Source organism: Hydra vulgaris, chromosome 10 (assembly GCF_038396675.1).
Source record: "Hydra vulgaris chromosome 10, alternate assembly HydraT2T_AEP".
NCBI lineage: Eukaryota > Metazoa > Cnidaria > Hydrozoa > Anthoathecata > Hydridae > Hydra > Hydra vulgaris.
In genome coordinates this window covers 17,640,001-17,659,525 of record NC_088929.1, presented here as the reverse complement: position 1 = coordinate 17,659,525, position 19,525 = coordinate 17,640,001, and the positions used below count along the sequence as shown (strand labels likewise).

The 19,525-nt window shown below is 28.2% G+C and overlaps 1 protein-coding gene across 1 annotated transcript; it reads right to left on the bottom strand.

Moving 5' to 3' along the window:
• Positions 1-231: 231 nt before the first annotated feature.
• LOC136086177 (E3 SUMO-protein ligase ZBED1-like) lies at positions 232-1,467 on the bottom strand. The gene has a single exon (XM_065808457.1). The coding sequence runs from the start codon at positions 1,465-1,467 to the stop codon at positions 232-234; it is 1,236 nt and encodes a 411-aa protein (XP_065664529.1).
• Positions 1,468-19,525: the final 18,058 nt, after the last annotated feature.

Genomic DNA, 19,525 nt, shown 5'->3' with positions numbered 1-19,525 from the left:
GAAGAGCTTCAAGTGAAGTCCCTTTAAAGCAGGATTTAAGTATTTTGCTGCAGCACTCAATAAGTTTCCAGTGTGATAAAGAGAAAATCTTTTCTCAATGCAGCTTTTCAAGCTTTTTGCATACAAGACGCCGTAGCCATTTTTTCCATCCGTCTTAATAAATTGATCAATTTTGTCATGAATTAAATGAAGAGAATCGGCGACAGTGTTAATTGTTGGATAAGACTCAGCCTACCACGTTTTTGTAGCTTCTTTAAGTGGTGCCAAAATTTCTACTGCTCCCTCGATTGATTTCCACTGTGATGCACTGATGGTCTTTGAAGAAAAAATATCTTCATTTGCACATAAGCTTATAATTGCACTCTTTAGATGTAGGATAGAAGCAATGCAATCCAGTTCACTATTCCATCTTGTGTCAACAGATTGGCGTAACTGACTAAAATTGATTCCTTGAGCGTCTGATTCTGATTCAAGCAACTCAGCTACAACCGTTGACCGGTGAGTTAAAGAAGCCAAATCTTTGCATGTTTGCAATGCATCATCCATTCCAGCAGTCATTCCAAATGCGTCTCGAACTGCACATTGCAAAATATGGTTGTTGCACAAGTATTGGTCAAGGCGCTTTGACAATTTGACTGCAAGTTTCATGTTTCTTGTCTGGTTGATCACACAGTACATTGGCAAATCAGCAGGCAAGTTTAGTTCTTCTAAGAAAGAATCCAGCTTTCCTTCAATTAAGATACCTGTGTGTCTGCATGGGAACTGTTGGACATGGGGCGTCCAGTAATGTAGTCTCCAATTTTCGTCAATAGTAAGAAAAGTCCAAGAGATGTAGCTGTCCTGAGCTCTAGAAGTCCAAAGGTCAGAAGTAAATGCAGCACTTTTTAGATTTGGTGTAATCTCCGTTATTATGCTCTTCATTCCAGCTTGAACTTCTCTTGACCGAATCAAATGCTTTCTTGAATATGTTGTTCTGTGATGAAGGGTCAGTTTAGGCTTTGCAATGTCAAACCATTTCTTGAAACCTCTTCCTTTGACTGCTGAAAAGGATGCCAGATTAGTGCAAAAGTAATCCAGCATTGCAGAGTCAAACTGTTTTTGAATGGAATTGTCTTTGTCATATTTGGACTTTGTTTCAAGCATTTCGACCATGGTTTGTTGTTTCTTTTTAGAAGGAGGGAGAGAGTCGTCCGTTTTTTTAGAATACTCAAAGTAATTTTGGCTGTGTTTTTTTTCGACGTGACATTGAAGTCCGCTTGTGTTTCCATCTTTTGTTTTCAAAGACTTTTTGAACGCCTTGCATTCAGCACCGTCACTTGTTTTTTGAAAATATCTCCTGATCTTGTTTTTTTTGGTGACATTTTTTGTCGTTGAAATGAGGCAAGAATATTTCTTTTCAATATGAACAATATGTGTCAAGTTGAATTCCACTGGTAAACTAATGAAATTAAGTCGAAAGTGCACCATTTTATACAAAAAGTTTTTGTATTTAAATTCTAATTAAAAATATTTAGAATCTAATTAAAATTTTTTAATTAGATTTCTAAAAAAAATCTAATTAAATATCTAATTTAAAATCCAATTGAAAATTTAATTTGTTTTTGTCAAAAACAAATTAAATTTTTAATTAGATTTATTAAAATCACGGAGTCAAAATATTAATTAATTAAGAAAACAAATTATTAAACATTTTGTAAATGATAATAATTTTTAATTTGGAAAATAATATAATATTTATGTCTCGTTCTACTTCTCGCAAGAATTTTCTATTTCTCGTTTCTCACGAGAAGTCCAATTTCTCACGAGAAACGAGAACGAGACGAGATCGCGCTCATGGTTATGCAACTCATTTTTCACCATCACGTCAAGTTGTAGAGAAAGTTGTAAACATTTATAACATTTGCACTTTCAATTGCAAAGAGAATTTAAAATGTCGCGAAAAAAATCATATAGTTGGGTTGGTAATGGTACCAACTGTTTGCCAACTGTTTTATTACTGTTGGGCCGTTAATGGTACCAACAGTTTATAAAACAGTTAACTAAGTGTTGGTAAAAGCGTTATGTTTTTTAACGGTACCAACTAAATAGCCGACTGTTGGCCCAACTGTAGCTAATAGTTGGTTATTAGGATCGGGCCAACTACTTACCAACTGTTCATTGTTTACTGGGTCCTCGACAAATTCATTACAAATAATCATTTGATTTTACATTTCTTTGATACTATCAGAAGTTTTAATCATGTTCTTATATTGATCTGAACAAGTTATATCGTAAATATCGTCTTCTCCTTTCCCTACTTCCGCAAGCATAGTAGTTATCTGGTTGGGTAAAACCGTCCCAAATTGTTGTCCATGCTAAATGAGCATTCCCAAAGTTCGATCATACGGTTTTCCGTCTTTTGTAAACCGAATACTTCCTGAAAAAAAATGTGTGTTGAGACGAGACGCTGAATCAAACATTAATGATGAATATACATTTTTTATGTCTTTTCCAATAATTACATAAATTTGATTAGCAGCTTTAAGAATAAATTCTTTTGCTTTCTGACAATTCCATGTCACACCAAAAGCTTGAAAAGCTTTCCTAATTATCCCAGCCGACATCTCTACGTTGTTTCAACGTTGAAATTTGGTTGAAGCGTTGTTTCAACGTTGTTCAACAATGTCTCAACTTTAAAACAACGTTACGATTTAAACGTTGTTTATTTAACATTGTTTCAACGAAAAATCAACGTTGACAAAAAAACTTAATTATAAAAAAACCGTCCGTTGAATTGGTGCTTAAAGTAAAAATAGTTAAAGCGAAAAAGTAATAAAGCAATATTTTAGTATAATGTGCAAAACAGAGGGTGTTTATGTGTGAAATTTTGAATTTTCAAAAACCTTTTATTTAATATTCAAATTTCTACTTGTTCTTAAATAGGTACGCGTAAATTCGGATTTTACAAAGCTGTTTTTTCGGCCGAATTCTGTGACACGTTTTTTCAAGTTAGTTGAAAAGTTGCATGGTATGAACTTGTTTTGCTCTGTTAATTTTTAGAAATATGTATCAACATAGATATTTTTTGAATACTAGAATTATTGAACTTTAATTTTACATGGGTTTCTTTGAGTTAAAATTTTATTTATTATGAATTTATTGTTGTTAAAAATTTGCTTGTTTTTTGGACATCAAGTATATATCGAAGGAATGTTGGTTCATTTTTCTAATATATTCTCTCACCTTTAATAACCTTTTTTCTTACTACCTGCCAAAGTTCATAAAAAAAAAGCATACTCAGACACTTTACAACTCTACTCCAATTAGGTAAAGTTTTGTTTTTGTTTGGACATCAAGTATATATTGAAGGAGTGCTGGTTCATTTTTCTAATATATTCTCTCACCTTTATTAACCTTTTTTCTTACTACCTGCCAAATTTCATTGAAAAAAAAGCGTACTCAGACACCTTAACATTATACTCTAATTAGATAACTTTTTAAGCTTCAGTAATGCGATACACTCGCAGTAAAATGGTAAATATTATGACATTAAAATCCTCCATTACCATTCCATGGTAAATATAATGTCATTATATTTACCATTTTTTTAAATATGTTATATTTTATTTATAAAAATTAAACTTTTTTCTGAAATCATGGGGCCAAAAACAAAGTTTGTGTTTTATAGTGAATGCAAATAGTATTTAACTGCTTATTTTGAATTGTGGCAAATAAGCATTGACACTAATACAGAGTGTAATACAGTTTGTAGAAACGGACATATTTTTTTATTATTTACAAAAAATTTTGTAAATAATAAAAAATTTTTTTGTAAATAATAAACAAATATGTCCATTTCTACAAACTGTATTACACTCTGTATTAGAGTCAATGCCTATTTGCCACAATTCAAATAGTGATTCGTTTCTCAAAACATCTTAACAAATCACTAGACATTTTAAGATAGAAATATGTAAAAATCAGGTTAGAAGTCTCATAAATAAATCATTGAATTGGTCTAGAAATTATAGCAGGGCTGAGAACAGTAAGCGTTTTTATGAATTTTGCAATAAACCTTTTTTAAGCCATATATCAAGTTTGCCTAATATTGTATTATCATTAAGCTTCTCAGATGTTTCACATACCAATATAAATGTTTTATCTACTTTAAATAGTTGAACATCAATATCTGCAGGTTATAGCGAATGAGACGTAACTAAACATACATTTAGAGAGAAATTAGGCCCAAAACAAAAAAAGCTAACTCTTACAAATAATGTTGGAACAAGTTAGCACTTTTAAAAGCTGAATTAAACAGCATGCCAAACCAATTACGTGTTCTAAGACAAAATGTTAAACGAAATAGAAAAAATAATTAAAGCTTCAAGGACAGAAATACCAGATCTGAAAAAACACACACAAAAAATAAAATTACAGTGAGCAGATTTGTCACTTTAAAGCTGAAAAAAAAAAGCTTTGAAGTTAAATGAAAAGAATAAGTTAAGGCAACTCAAAACTAAGCATAATGCTGCTGTTTTTTACAAGAAACAAGGTAATTGCTAGTTTGAAGAATGATTTGCTCCAGATTAGGGAGGAAAGAAATGTAATTATGCCAGAAGATGAAAAAACATATTTATTACAAATAAGAACAATAATTTATAATATGCAGTTGTGTAATATAACCAACAAGTAACATTTCATATCTTATGAGCAAAATAGGGTATTATATAGGTGTTATTTTTAATAATATTCCTCATCGAAGTACTGTCAAGCAAAGAGCTTGTGAACTTGGCAGTATTCCAGATTTGCAAGCAGCAGAGTGGGCTATGCATAATAATAATCCTACTCTTGGGTTTGATGCTACAACACAAGAAAGTGTCCACAATAATCGCATAAACCTAACATCTTAAGATAAATGTCTTGTGTTTGCTCTAGGTCAGTTACCAGGAGGAACAGCATTTGATTATGAAAGTCATATATGCACTTCAATTGATTATATGTTTATTGAGATTTTTACCTAAGTAGCTTTCATGAATGTCATAACTCGATTATTGAAAATATATCTAACATAATGTCATACAGAGTTGCAGTCAACCATCTTACTATAAGCAAAGTTTGTGCAACCTGGGGAAAGAATTTGAATGAGCTGAACTACCATTTGCACCCTCTTGACACAATTGCAGTTTCATGTTGCTTGAGTGTGCAGTTTCATGTCGCTTGAATGTTCTCTTGAGTGTGATAGTTGTTAGTTATTTGGAAATGATTGAATGGCAGTTAAAATTGTTTTAGCCATGAACAAAATGAGGTTTATAGATGTCAAAGGTGATCCAAAAGGATTTGTAAATTTTTTAAATGAAAACGATCTACTACGAAGTATTATCCTAGATATCATGGAAATCGGCTTCATATTCTTTTTCATAATTATTTCATTTTTATCAAGCATTACAGTGAGTTTAAACATTTCCTCACTGTTGGAACAGTAAATTGTAAAATTTTGCATTTCTAAGAGAGGCATTTTGTAATAAAACTGCAATAAAAGAAATGTGCGCGCTTGCATTGTTTGGAAAACTCCATACTGAGCCTTGAATGAAAAAGTTTTATGTTTTAGGTGAGGATGCAACTTTTGATCTTGTTTCTGGTAGTCAGTTAGTGAAAAAAAGTTTTGCTAATAATTACAAATAATAAATCTAATCCAGCTGCTCAGTTTTGCAGAAGAACAGATTTTTTTGGGAATACTCTTGCCCCTAACATTTTAAAATCAATACATGCTCCATTACTCCATTTTACGAGTGTTAGTAATCATTAGTGGTTACTAACACTCGTATAAGCTTCATTGATAACTAGCTTAAAAAAATGACTTCTGCTTGTCTTGATGCTGTGCAAGTTGTCTTAAAGCGACAATATAAAAGGTATTTCTCACTTTCTATTACACTAAAAACACTCTAGACACTAAAGAAAGTAAGAGGCGCAAAAAGGAGGAACTTGGTAGATATATCTTAATGATGTTGTAAATTTGTTTTTTTAAATGGTTTTTTACTAAATGAACACTATTTTTTATAATTTTTATTAAACTTATTTCATATTAAAATTTTTAAGAATTAAATTTACCAGCTTCATCCACGTCATCACTGCCATCTTGCACCCAGAGTGAAAACCAAGACCTCCTTTAAAAGTTTTTTACTGTGTTTTAGTTTTTGTTTTTCATTTTAATTTTTTGAACACTTATTTACTATTTTTGTTTTAAATATAGACTTGTCAAGGAGTGATTTCTTGGTTTGGCGCCAAAGCCACCCTGGGCCTAAATCAAAAAGGGCCTTCCGCATATGGGCCTGATGATGGAAGAGGGATGGCAGAGGATTCAGGAATGTAGTTGTTAACAACTATAAATATTCTTATTAATAAGTTTATATAGATTCACTTAGCTGAATCTATATACATTTCTTGATTGGTGTATGTATATTGTATATGAATATATTTATTAAGTTGATACTTGTATATAATCTTGTTGTAAATTAATTTTTGTATATAGTTGAGTTAGATTTTTTTATGAAAATATTGTGTTTTATATAAATACTATTTATTATTACAAAAAAATAATATTTAAGTTTTAACCCACCCTACCCACGGTGTTAGAGGAATAGAGCTTCTGAATAATACCCTCTTGCACCCTTTTCACGCCATTATCCCTAAAACCTTTCTTTCTTTTGATACTAAATTGCATGGATTTTTATATGAAGATACAAAGTAATAATGTTGATATTGGGTCAGAGGGTGCGCCTCTGACCCAATATCAACATTATTACTTTGTATCCAAATCATATTTGATAGTACCCTGTTAGAATATATTAAAAAATACAAATAAAAATTATGAATTTCAATTAAATAATAATATTTTCTTTTAAAAAATCTACATTTTTCAATATAATAAAGAGTTTTGTAAACGCCCCTCTAGCGCTCTTTGTACACTCTTTATATATATATATTGTCCTTTGTTAGACCTATCTTTTGATGGCAAGTTGTATGTATTTCGATAAGAATTGACCAAATTATGACGTTTTAAGTTAAAAAACTCTCAAATTTGATCACAGTTTCTTCAAGAAGTCCATATATCAAAAATTCGGTACTCAAAATGCCAAAACCTTTTGTAGAATTATTCAATTTCGATAATTTTTTCACGATTAAAATAATGAATTAAAAACCTTTCCAATGATATATAATAATCTAGTGTTTGATTAATTTAAAAATTTCATGTCACGTACGTATCTTAAGACAAAAGAAATTAATGGCTTATTTAAAAAACTGGCGAAAATGCCACTCTAATGTTCTAGCTCTGGCAAAACCATCTTCTAGTAGTGAAGAAGAGAAAGTCGAAAAATATAATGACAGTTGAAAATTTACACAAAATATTGGTTAAGTAGAAGAAGACAAAAACTCGGAAAGTGATTATGAAAGTGAAGAATTTCTTCATGATTATTTGTCTCACAGTGACAATGATACTGTGTTTTTCTGAGAAGATATTGAAAAAATCGATGTTTCTTTTAATCATAAACTTGCGAAATGGCAGTAGAGCATTGCTGTTCACGTGAATAAGTAAACAAGCTGTTAGCTATACTAATAGCTGAAGCCTGATGCTATCTGCAGAAACAGCTTTTTGTATACCAGTCTCAAGACCAAAATAACAGTATTGACCACCACACTTGCTTTCGACAGTAACTGATTTTGGAGCCTGAAGCAAAGTTCTTTTATCTTTCAGTGAGGATAAGAAAAAAGGAAACAGAGTACCAAAATTAAATAGCGTTGATAAGTTTTCGATGGCTGAAGGCAGTTATTGATTATTTTTTAGTGAATTTTTGTTTAATTTTATTAGGTTTGTAAAAATGTTAAACAATAGTTGTTTTGTAAAACTATTTTAAATTATAGAGTTTCAAAAGAGAGTGTTATATTTTCTTACTGATATTAGAAATCTCAAAACACAGTGACAAAGCGTAATTATAATAGTGAATTTATAAGCCAAATAAGTTTTATTTTGTCGGTAGCTAAATTTGTTGAAGTGGACAAGATATTAGATGACGAAAAAAACAATCATCAGGAGTGATTTTTAATGTATATTTTATTAAATAGTTGTATCATTTAGTTTCAAAACTTTTTTAATTTTATATCTACAGCTTTATGTTAAAACTTATAAAAACTTATAACTCTATATATTAGAACAATGGCTTCTTATTTGGTAGTATAATTTCAATCGTTTAAGGGCAATTAATGTTAAAGGTCTACAGTTTCATTTTCATTAATATGATTATAATACATTAAGAGCAAGGTTAGGCAATTTTTACAACCAGATGCTATTCCTGGTGTTAACTTGTTATTCAGATCAGGACTGATTATTTTTTACTTGTTATACTAACAGAAATTTACCAGACTATATGATGCTATGAAAGGTATACCTTAATAAGATATATAAAACTTTTTTATTTTTATTTACAGCTCCTTCTATTGAATACGATGAAGCGACTGAAACTTTAATTAACGGCATTTTGTCTGACGTCTTAAAATAAACTCCATTTCGAAAAGGAGGTTAGATTGATTGTTATAAATATTTACATATATTTCAATAAAGAAATATTTTCTTGTTGTCTACTAATATTTTGTTTTCAGTGTTAATTCAACATTACCAAAAAAAAATTTCAGTTATGAAAAAACGTAGGATTGAGTTGATGCTTTAAGTAAAATAAGAAAAGCTTAACTGATATGATATTTTTATTTTTAATAAAAAAAAAATACAATGATGTGGTATTAAAAATTGCTAATAATATTAATGTTTATTAGATGAAGATGTGTAAAAAATAAGTTACAAGTTGTTTGAATAATAATTTATTATTTATTGAGATCTTTTCTTTTTAAATATTTGTTGCTTTTATATTTTCAATCAAACTAAGTTATTGTTGTGTGATATTTTATAATAAACTTTATATTATATTTTATATATTAATAATGAATATTATCTATTTTTGTTCAATATTCAATATTACTCTTATGTAGTTAATTATGTTTTAGCAACCTGGGATTCTTTCATTATTTTCTTTAATGCCTTGAGTTATTTAAACATAATATATTCAGAACTATGCAGATAAATAGAATAATAAATATATTCATAAAAATGAGTTTAAAATATAACAAATTTATAAAATAAAGAAAAATTTATGTTTGCTAGTAATGTCTACTAATATTATTGTTTAGCAAGTATCATGGCTTTAAAATGTCAAGATTTAGCTAGTTTAACTAGGCCTGTTAGTACACTTATATCATGGTTTCTTCCTTTTTTTTTAATAGTTCATATAATATTTTCAAAATCAAATATGTGGAAAGCAACTGTTTGGAATGAAGATTTACAAGGAGAAGAAGGTGTAATTCCATCACATTGGATTTGTAATAAAACTTTTTATTGGCCTCCAGGTACCAAAGCATTGACTGCACTAAAATGCTGAGAAGAATTGGCTTAAGTTTCCACAAATCGAAACTAAATTCTCTCCAGGTGTTACATCTATATATTACAATAATTATTTTTTAAATAATTTTGTTAGGATGAGTTATTTTGTTGATACAAAATATACAACTATTCATATAACTATTCATATAACTATTTCAATTCTACAGGGAGCAAACAGGATTGTGAAAAATTTGAATTTACATTTACAAAAGAAAAATGTTATAATGAGAGTGTCTATTTACGAAAAAGAAAAAAATAAACAAAGAGAACTTCCCAAACAGGTATTCGTTTTACGTGCTTTGATTTTATAAATTTCAATTTTTATGCCTAAATATAAAAATGATTTTATAATTTATACCATAAATTAGTAATTATATTTACAGTTCCAGTTATCAAAGATTTAGATGAAGTGTCAATGCATCTGACCTCCAGTTGTTCATTGATCAAATCTATATATATATATATATATATGTATATATATATATGTATATATATATATGTATATATATATATATATATATATATATATATATATATATACCACTTCGAGACGGCCCTGTTTAACAGTTAAAATACCTTTTAAAAATTCAGATTTTTTTCGAAAAAATTTTATGGCTTCCACGGATATGAAGGGCAAAGGTGGAAAAATATACTTAGAAACACTAATTTATATGGCTTTGTAAATAGAATACCTTTATAATTTATAACACCTTTCCATTCATTATATTTTTTTCAAGTTTGCCTTTTTTGATTTTTTTTTTTATATATATTTTTTATTTACAACTTCTTCTATTGTATTCAATGGAGCTAAAGAAACCTCGGTTAATGGAACGTTGTTTGATTTTCTAAAATACGCTGCATTTCAAAAAGGTTATGGAAAAGAGAAGAAATTTGTGTAGATTTTATTCAATTATATGTAGATTTTATTCAATTATATGTAAATATATGTAATATTTAAATATATTTTTCTATAAAACAACTTTATCTCTTGCTTTAATAATACTATTTTAACTAAACTAAACTGAAAAAGTTCTAAATGGTCTAAAAATAGACTATGAGTAGATTTAATATCCGTAATATACCATAATAATGAATTAAGTGCAACAGCACTATTGTACATGCACACTACGTTTAGATGGTGATCTCAGTTTCTGATCAACGGTTTCTGTGATTTCAAAACGTTTTTTAACAGCCCGTTTAACGTTGATAAATCAACGTTAAAAAAACTGTCATTCTTAACGTTGTTTCAACGTAAATTCAACGTTATTGTAACGTTTTTTTGCGTCGAATCAACGTTGATATAGCGTTTAAACCTAACGTTGATAAATCAACGTTGAAAAAAACTTTCATTCTATACATTAAATCAACGTAAATTCAAAGTTAGGTTTCAACGTAAGTTCAACGTTATTTTAACGTTATCTGCCGGCTGGAATTTCATTCTTCCCCATGTCATCAGAAACCGTCATTGGCAAATTTCTTATTAGAATTGACTTTATTAAATCTCTTACTGTAGCGTTAATTTCAAAGTTATACTTAACTGTTCTACGTGAAACAAAAGTAGCAACTTTTTAACGTTATCGTGATTTTTGTTTTGAATTCTTTTCCTTTCAAAAATTCCAAGTTCTATAGCAACATCTTTGTGGTTTGAATGCAAATGATTTTTGAGGTGAGAAACATTACCGGCAAGAATAAAGTTTTTTTCTATGCACACTTTGCATTTCCATTTCTTATTTTCAGTCACTTCAAAATATTATTTGACTCTTCGTTTTGCATCTTACTTTATATGCAGCTTAAATTGTTGTAAACAAATTCTCAGAAAAAAAGTTACTTCTTTGAAAAAGTCATCCTTATTACTTGTTATTAATGTAATTTGACAATTAATGTAATTGCCAAAGGTTGAATAATAATATACATCCCATGTATTTATCAATTATGTAATTATCAATTAAAGTTACTTCTAATCTAAAGCATTATAATTGTATTTAGTTGTGAAATTCGCAGCTAACAAACAGCAATCTTTAAAATGTGTAAAAGTATTGAATTAATACTGTGTTTTTGTTACGTGACTCCGAATAAAATGTTTGATATACCCTAAATATTTGGATATACCGTTAACAAACGTTTGTCAACGGTAGTCACATTCGGAGTTACGTAACAAAAAAACAGTATTAATTCAATACTTTTAAACATTTTAAAGATTGCTGCTAGTTTCAACCTGTTTACAAAAAGCAGGTAGTATTTATTCAATCCTATTAAGTCAATAGTATTGACAAAATACAACGTGGTCGCAAAATACAACGTGGTCGCAAAACACATTTTTACCTGGAAGGTCAAAATCTCAAGAGTGTAAAAAATTTAAACAAGTTTTTTACTGTTGAATAAAAATAGGTAAAAAATAGTAAAAATAAGTGAATAAAAAAAAAAAGGTGAATAAAAACATAATATGAAATTTTTTACTAGGTAATGGAATTTTATCATTAATAAAAAACAGAGTAGTAAAAATCTCAAACTACACCGGAATTTCAAGAAGTAAAAAATTTCTTTATACATTTTGAAAATTTAGAGTTTATAAAAGATAATTTAATATATGTCAGTTGGGATCAAAAAATATTTTTGTTACAAGATTTTTGCTTGAAGTGTTAGTTTTGCAATTCTTTACTTCAATGACGGTAAATACGGTCTTAACAGAGTTTTTAACTTCCTTAACGTAGAATTTGACTTGAAAATTTTATCGGCGTTTCATCAAAAAGATACAAATCATTTAAAAGCAATAAATACTTTCGAATTAAAAGTAAATTTCAAAACTTACTTAAAAAAAATTTATTAAAGTAAAAACTTTCAAATAATAAAACATTTTTTTTAAACATAGTAAATTGTAATAAAAAAAAAACAATAAAGTAACATTTAAAAATAACATTTCCTTTCAGTCAACAATCAATCAGTTTACTCAAAATTGTACCAGTATTTTCTAGCAATATTTGAATAAAAGTTTCAAACTCTGTTTAACTATTTTCTTACTATTTTACGCTAATTTATAGCCGTTGATGTCATTAGAGACCAATTCCATCAACAGTTATAAAATATCAGAGTATTAACAGTTTTATGTTATTCTATTTAATAGAATAACATGAGACTGTTAATATCTTCTATTTAATAGAAAAATAACAGATTTTTGAAAAAATATAGGTATTTAGAGACCACTTCATAAAAACATGTTGGACTAATAGCAACAGTAATTTATAAAAAAATGGGAATGTTAAGTTATTAACAACAATTCAATGTAATAGAAACAATTTTTTTCTACACTTATTTTGGGATAACAATCAGCAGACCCTCATTTTCTCCATTAAGTTGTTTAAAGTAAGAAAAAAGATAACTGAAGCTAAAACTAACAAAAAGTAAACTAAAATTAACTATAAACTAAAATAAACTTTAAATAAAAATATCTGTACCTCTGCAGACAAAGTTGTCTAGTTTTATGTGAAAATGAGTATGATCCCTGTATGAATGTATGAGACCTTCTTAGTTTTTTCAGTAACTACAGAGGTATAAAGACTATTGTCCAACGACAATGTGAAACAACGTTAGGTCAATTTAAAGAGTCTGGTGTCCCCAGAATTTTTAAAGGAAAAACTTCTCTTGTCCAAAAATAACTTTTCACTTTTTTATTTTACTTTTTATTATTTTTTCGTCAAAATTATATTTTATGTGCCTTAAGACAAATTAAATAAAACGCGGAAAATATAACATAAATTTAACCATCAAGAATAAGCCAATATAGACTAATTATTTTATATTTTCTCTCTCCTGGACAATTTCTAAAAGTTTTTTATTCCTTTTTAAATAGTGAAAATGCTTTTTAACTTACTTTCAACGATAATACTGCTGCCATCTGAACAGAAAAGCAAACTAATATTTCAGTCAATTCTTTCTTAAATCTACTTTAACTACTTCAATATTAAAATAAATATTTAATCTTTATTGATTACATTATAATTTCTAATATATTTAAAAAAATTCGTATTGGCATTTCTGTCGGCATAGTTTCCTTTGAATAAATCTTCCTAATCTGATGGAAATGATGAAGGTTGCGACAAATCTACCTTTCCATTATGGTGACATAAAAAATGTGTTTCATCAGGAAATTTCTTAGCACCACAATGCTGACAAATATAGTTCATTTCTGCTAAATAACTATAATCTGAAATAGTATTACTTCTTGCTATACAAGGCATTCTTTCGTATCTAGCATTTTGTTGATTATTAATTTCACTTCTAGCATTTTGTCGATAAATAATAACACCTCGCCTAAGCCTCTCTTAATCTCTTTCATTTCTGCGACAAATAACTTGCCTATTACATTTTCTAAACTAATATCTGCTTCTAGCCTAATATCATCCATTTAAACTTCCCTTTTAGTTGAAAGTAGTAACAAAAAACTTTAAACGAATCCTGAAGGTTGTGATCTTTCCTATATAATTTGTTTTCTACTCTAAATAGCACACACGAATAATTTTTATATATAACAGACTTTAAATAAATTATGCAATAATCAAAAAACTTTAAAAAAATGTATATTAGCTAGGAGATGTTTGAAAAAAAATTCACTTAGGAAATAATAATAAAAAAGATTATTAAATAACATGCAATTCTAATAATAAACATACTGCTAACAAAGAAAAATTAAAAAAAAAACGTTGTATACCCCTTTTTGCAAACTTAAATATTATTTCCTCAAAAAAATTATTAGTAAGCATTTTTAAAAAATTTACAAAACGTTACAATATTTTGTTCTTCTATACCACATAAATACATCATCTGTTAACTCTGAAATAAAAAATGCAACAAATAAGTAAATAAATAAGAAAAACATTACAAACAAAAAATGAAAATCAATGCACTTTATAAAGAAAAGCTGTTGTGACTTACCAGAGTAGTAGTTGCTAAATTTTATTATTTCATGTTAGCTTTTACAAAATAATTTATGCTGGAACATCATGATTCCAAAATATTTATAGCAAAATCAGGTAGTGAACAGCGCTAAAGATAAAAAATCAAATTGAGATAAAACGTAAATGGCAGAATAATTTGTCTTGACTTTTAGTGAATGATTAAAAGCAGTGACTTGTAATAATAAAGTTACCTATTTACCATTTATAACAATAGACATCAACATGAAGGTAAGCCAAACGTCTATCAACTTAATAGATAACAAAAAAACATCACAACAGCAAAACACAACAATAGTATACACCATAAGTTAATATAATATGCATATAACATAACTTAAGTACGATAACATTCATATATAACAGAACATAAGTAACGACATTACGCAAAATGTTATTAAAGTAAATTATTATGTATTTTTAGAATAAATAATAATTAAGGCTTGAAAACACCTACACCTAAAGCAGAATAGTTTGACACTAAACACTGTCGAATAACTTTCTGTTATAAGTACATCATTTGGCTGGCAAGGTTGACAAATCTTGGATACACGTTTACCAAGTCGCAGCACTTTGAAAACACGGAAACAACATAATATAAATATATGTACTAACTATAAACACAATAAATGTGTTTAAATATGTATATAAGATTAAATATATACCGTATATACATATTTAAACACATTTTTAAACCAATTACATAACACATATTAACACATACACAAACAATAAAAAAACACTTTACCTTTTTATAAAACCACATTGATAAAACAACTATAAAGCTCCTATTACCACATACACAAACATATCAAAAAAGCATATATGCAAACAATAAACGTGTGAAAATAAAAATTTTAAAAACGACGCAAGAAAATTTAAAAAATTCAAAGTGAACAAAAGATATATTTACAAACAATACGCTGTGCCTTTTTTTTTCTTAAGAACTGTAATCCTCATAACAAAATTTAACCTTTACATACAATACATGTGACATGCCATGTCACTGTTGGCACAAAATTTAAATTTATTTTTCTAAACTTTCTAAAAAAGAACAAAAATAGTTAATAGCATCACAGAAATTTCAAAGTGGTAAAAACCATTTTATTGAAATAGCATTGGTATAACTTTTAAAAACATTGTTTTTGTGAACGCGCTTTCAAAGCCGCAATTACATTATAGATTATTCCTCTCCTAAATGATGCTATTACTTGAATTTGTCAAAGTCTCTGGAGAGTTCGATGCTTTTATTCGATTTCTTTAATTTAGAGAATAAGATTTAGAGTCTAACTCTATAAAAATATTTTCTCTTCTGTCTCCTTATTCTTGTCCTAGAATATATGACCTTTGAAAATTAGCAACTCTAATATAAATAGTCAATTACGTTTTCCTTCTTAAATATTAACTTATATAAAAGTAATAACGTTACCAATGTTATTAAAAAAATTTTTTCGCCTAACCCATTCCATTTGCTTTTAACTTTTTTGCTTTCCCGTCCTTCGCTTTTAAAATTTTTGCTCTTAAAAGTTTCACTTTAACGACACCGAACCCAGTTTTCTCCGTGACAGTAGCCTTATTTCCGTTAGGTACACACTCGAAATGCCTAAATTCAGCAATTAAATTTTTTGAAATTAAATGTTTGAAATGCCAATCTATAATTACTCTGCCGAAGATGTTTGGCAGTATGTCTCAGATGGAATAATAAATTATTATAATAAAAAAATGTCAACTTGGTGGTGAGTGTATATATAACTCACTATTTAAGTTAAACTTTTATACAATTTATTAAAAAGTTTATTATTATTGTATATTTTATATTATTGTATGTTTCTGAAGTTAATTTTGTACTATGTCTCAGCATCTCAAAACCCACAGCTGTTTTGGGACTTCCTATTTATGCAAGACTTATTTGTCAATTTTGCTTAGAACTATTAGTCAATTTTGTTATAAATTTAAGTATTGCAACTAGATATTACTAGAAAAATTTATTAAAAACAATTTAAGATTAAATAAACTTTTAATTAAGTTTATGTGTCTATCTTTGTCGTAACTTTATTATGGATTTAAACCAAATTTTCAAAAAGAAACCCTAGGTACTTCAAAAATAGTTTATTGTACCTAGGGCCACTAATTTTAAACCCTTCGACTTGAATCAAGTAGAAGGGTTTAAAAATTATTGGCCCTAGGTACAATAAACTTTTTTTGAATTTAAAAAAAAATTTAGAAGTCAAATAATGTAAAAAAAGTCCATCAAGATTTGATGGACTTTTATAGTTTAAGTCAATATACTTATACTAAAACAAATTAATTAGTATAAAAAAGTTATCATATCAGTTTCACCAATTTTTAGACAAATCCAGAGCCAAGAATTTGGGCATTAAAAATTCTGGCCCTATATACACGGTCTTCCCTAGACCCTATTGGATCTCTGGCCTTAACAAATCTTCTGACTGGTTTGATGACACCTTAATTGATGTGGTACAAAGTTTGCGTTTATATCAGTTTTCTAAAATATCTGGGTTACAAAGTTTAAAAAATTGGGTTTTGTGCCTTTTTAATTCAAGTGGTTTTTCAGAAAGTAACAGCTTTATGCAAGTGATGTTAGAAAATAATATTAGGTGCTTCTAAAATGTTCTTCTGTGTTGTTTCTCATTCAATGTTGTTTTACATTCAAATATTGCTTCATATGCAAAGTGCGCTCAGTTTTATGATTCATTCTTTAAAAGTTTAAGTAAAGATGATGTACCACTGTTAGTGCATAGAGCTGCACATGAAAACGATTGCGATTTTTTTGTCAGAGGAAATGCAACAGCTTTCTTTTAAAATGAGACAACATTGCCAAAAATGTATTGCGAATGGTAAATTAATGGTGTTTCCTTTTGTTACTGTGTAAGACTGTTGTAAAAGGTGTGTCATTAGTACTATCATTGTTATGAATGTATCCTGTTATTTCTGCTGGTTTTTTGCTGTTTGTTTTTGCTTTTATGACTTTTTTGAATGTTTAAATTCAATCAATATGCATTATTAAGCTTTTTTGTTTCTTATTGTTGGTTTTTTTATGTACTTTATGTTTTAGTTAATAATTAAAAAGTTTATTATTATTATTTTTTTTATATATAAGTGTCTTATATATGTCTAAAGTTATATAATTGGCTAATTTAGGTCAACTATTGTTTGTTCTTTATTTCATTAATGTTATGATGATTTATTTTGATCACTTTGTAGTTGCTTATTTCTTACTGTCATCAGTTATTCATTTTATCAACCAGGGTTATTGATATAATATATAGTTAATAGGTATAGTTGTTAAGGTCAGTTTTTTATTTACATACATTTATTGCAGTTGCAGTTAAATAAAACTGCTACTACAACTGCAACAAAAGTAATAGTTAATATTTGATCATTTTTTTATAGAATAATGTGAAAGCATAGACTATTCTGGCATGTAGATGCCATGACTGTTTTAACATTTAAAAAAAACATTTTTAACATTCATATGGTTCAAAGATTCAAATCCTTCTGCCACACAGATTTCATTTTGTACATCAATTTATTGACATATATTGATCAATGCATTTATTAAGTACTTTTCTGGCACAAAAGCAGGTATTTTTTATCTTCTTTTTTGATTGGGATTTTTATAATACTATATATGTTATACTATATTTCTATACTATAGAGGCCTGTAATTCCATATGGAAAAAATTCATATGGAATTTTTTTCAAAAGTGCCCAAGTTTCGACGTAATTAAGTTTTTTCTATAAAACCATGCTATTTTAGTTTGTTAATTGTATTGTGTAAGGATACTTTGAGCTTATTTTCAAAATAAAGTTTTAGCTTAGTGTATTGTTTCTTTAATGTCGTTTTTATTTAAAAAATTCACATAGTAAGAAATAGTTAACTAAGTTCAGTTCACACTTTTTATTATTGTGTTGTATACATAACACTGCTAAAATTGCTAAATAACACCCGTCTAGGTTGTTATTCAACGGTAGCGTAGCGTTAGCATCGCCTCATAATTGAGAAGTTCCAAGTTTACCGCTCACCCTGGTAGTACTGCGCTCAACTTGTTTCTCCGCGCAGCGGTCTTGTTCGTTATTGTTTGTGTTTTCGAGGTTTTTATCCAAAACTAAAGCAGCCTCCTCAACTGTAGTGGCTTTTTTAGCCTTGGGGAGGTAAATTAACGCACACAAAAATGGGCTAGACAAAAATTATTAAATTCTATTCTTTTCTTTTTGCTGCAAAAACATCAGATTACTTTCCTAACAATTTATCTGCGTACAATCAGGTAGCAGTTACTTTTAATCAAAAAGCTTAATTGTAAGTGAAAACTTTTCTTTAATTAAATATTCTTGCATATTTACAGATCACAAACTTTTGCAATTGTTGGGTTTAAGGGGTAAAGATAAATAATTTAACGTGAAACATTTTGCTAAAATGCGCGGTTAAATTTTTGAGGAATACAGTAAATTTGCTTGTGAGATGACTGTTTTATAACTAATTTATTTGATATCAGTAAAACATGCCTGATTTTGGCATACTTATCCTGTGGATGACCTAAGAAAAAGTTTTTTTTTCTTAAGAAAATGTTTCTTGTTATACTTTACTATAAAGATATAAATTTAGACTAGAATATAAATCGTGAGTTAAATACTATTAAGATACTATAAAGGTATAAATATCAACTAGAATATACATAGTGAATGAATATTATTAAAAGTAGTAAATTATCTCTATAAAAATGCCGTAAAATGATAATAGTTCGCATGACAAAGTAAATGCATTTAGTTCGGTGACGTATATTTTTGTTAATTTATTCGTAAAGATTAACAAAGAATGCCTTGAGTGTTCAATGTCTCTACTTATTTAATGTGACTTATACGTTAAGTAAGAATTTGTAAACTAGCGCATGCGCAAAATTTCATTTTGTTTACTTAAGGGCTGTCTATAAATTACGTCAACAAAATAGGGGGAGGAGGTTTTGGAAATTTTTGACAATTTTTGACATAGAGAGGGGAGAAGTCAAAAAATATTGACGTCAACAAGGTTACTTTTTAAAATAAATTTAGTTACTAGTCATGCATATTGGCCGAGAAAAAAGTATCAAAA

What these genes read in the sequence shown, in the direction of transcription:
- LOC136086177 (XM_065808457.1), bottom strand. Translation starts at nt 1,467, where the DNA reads ATGGTGCACTTTCGACTTAATTTCATTAGTTTACCAGTGGAATTCAAC.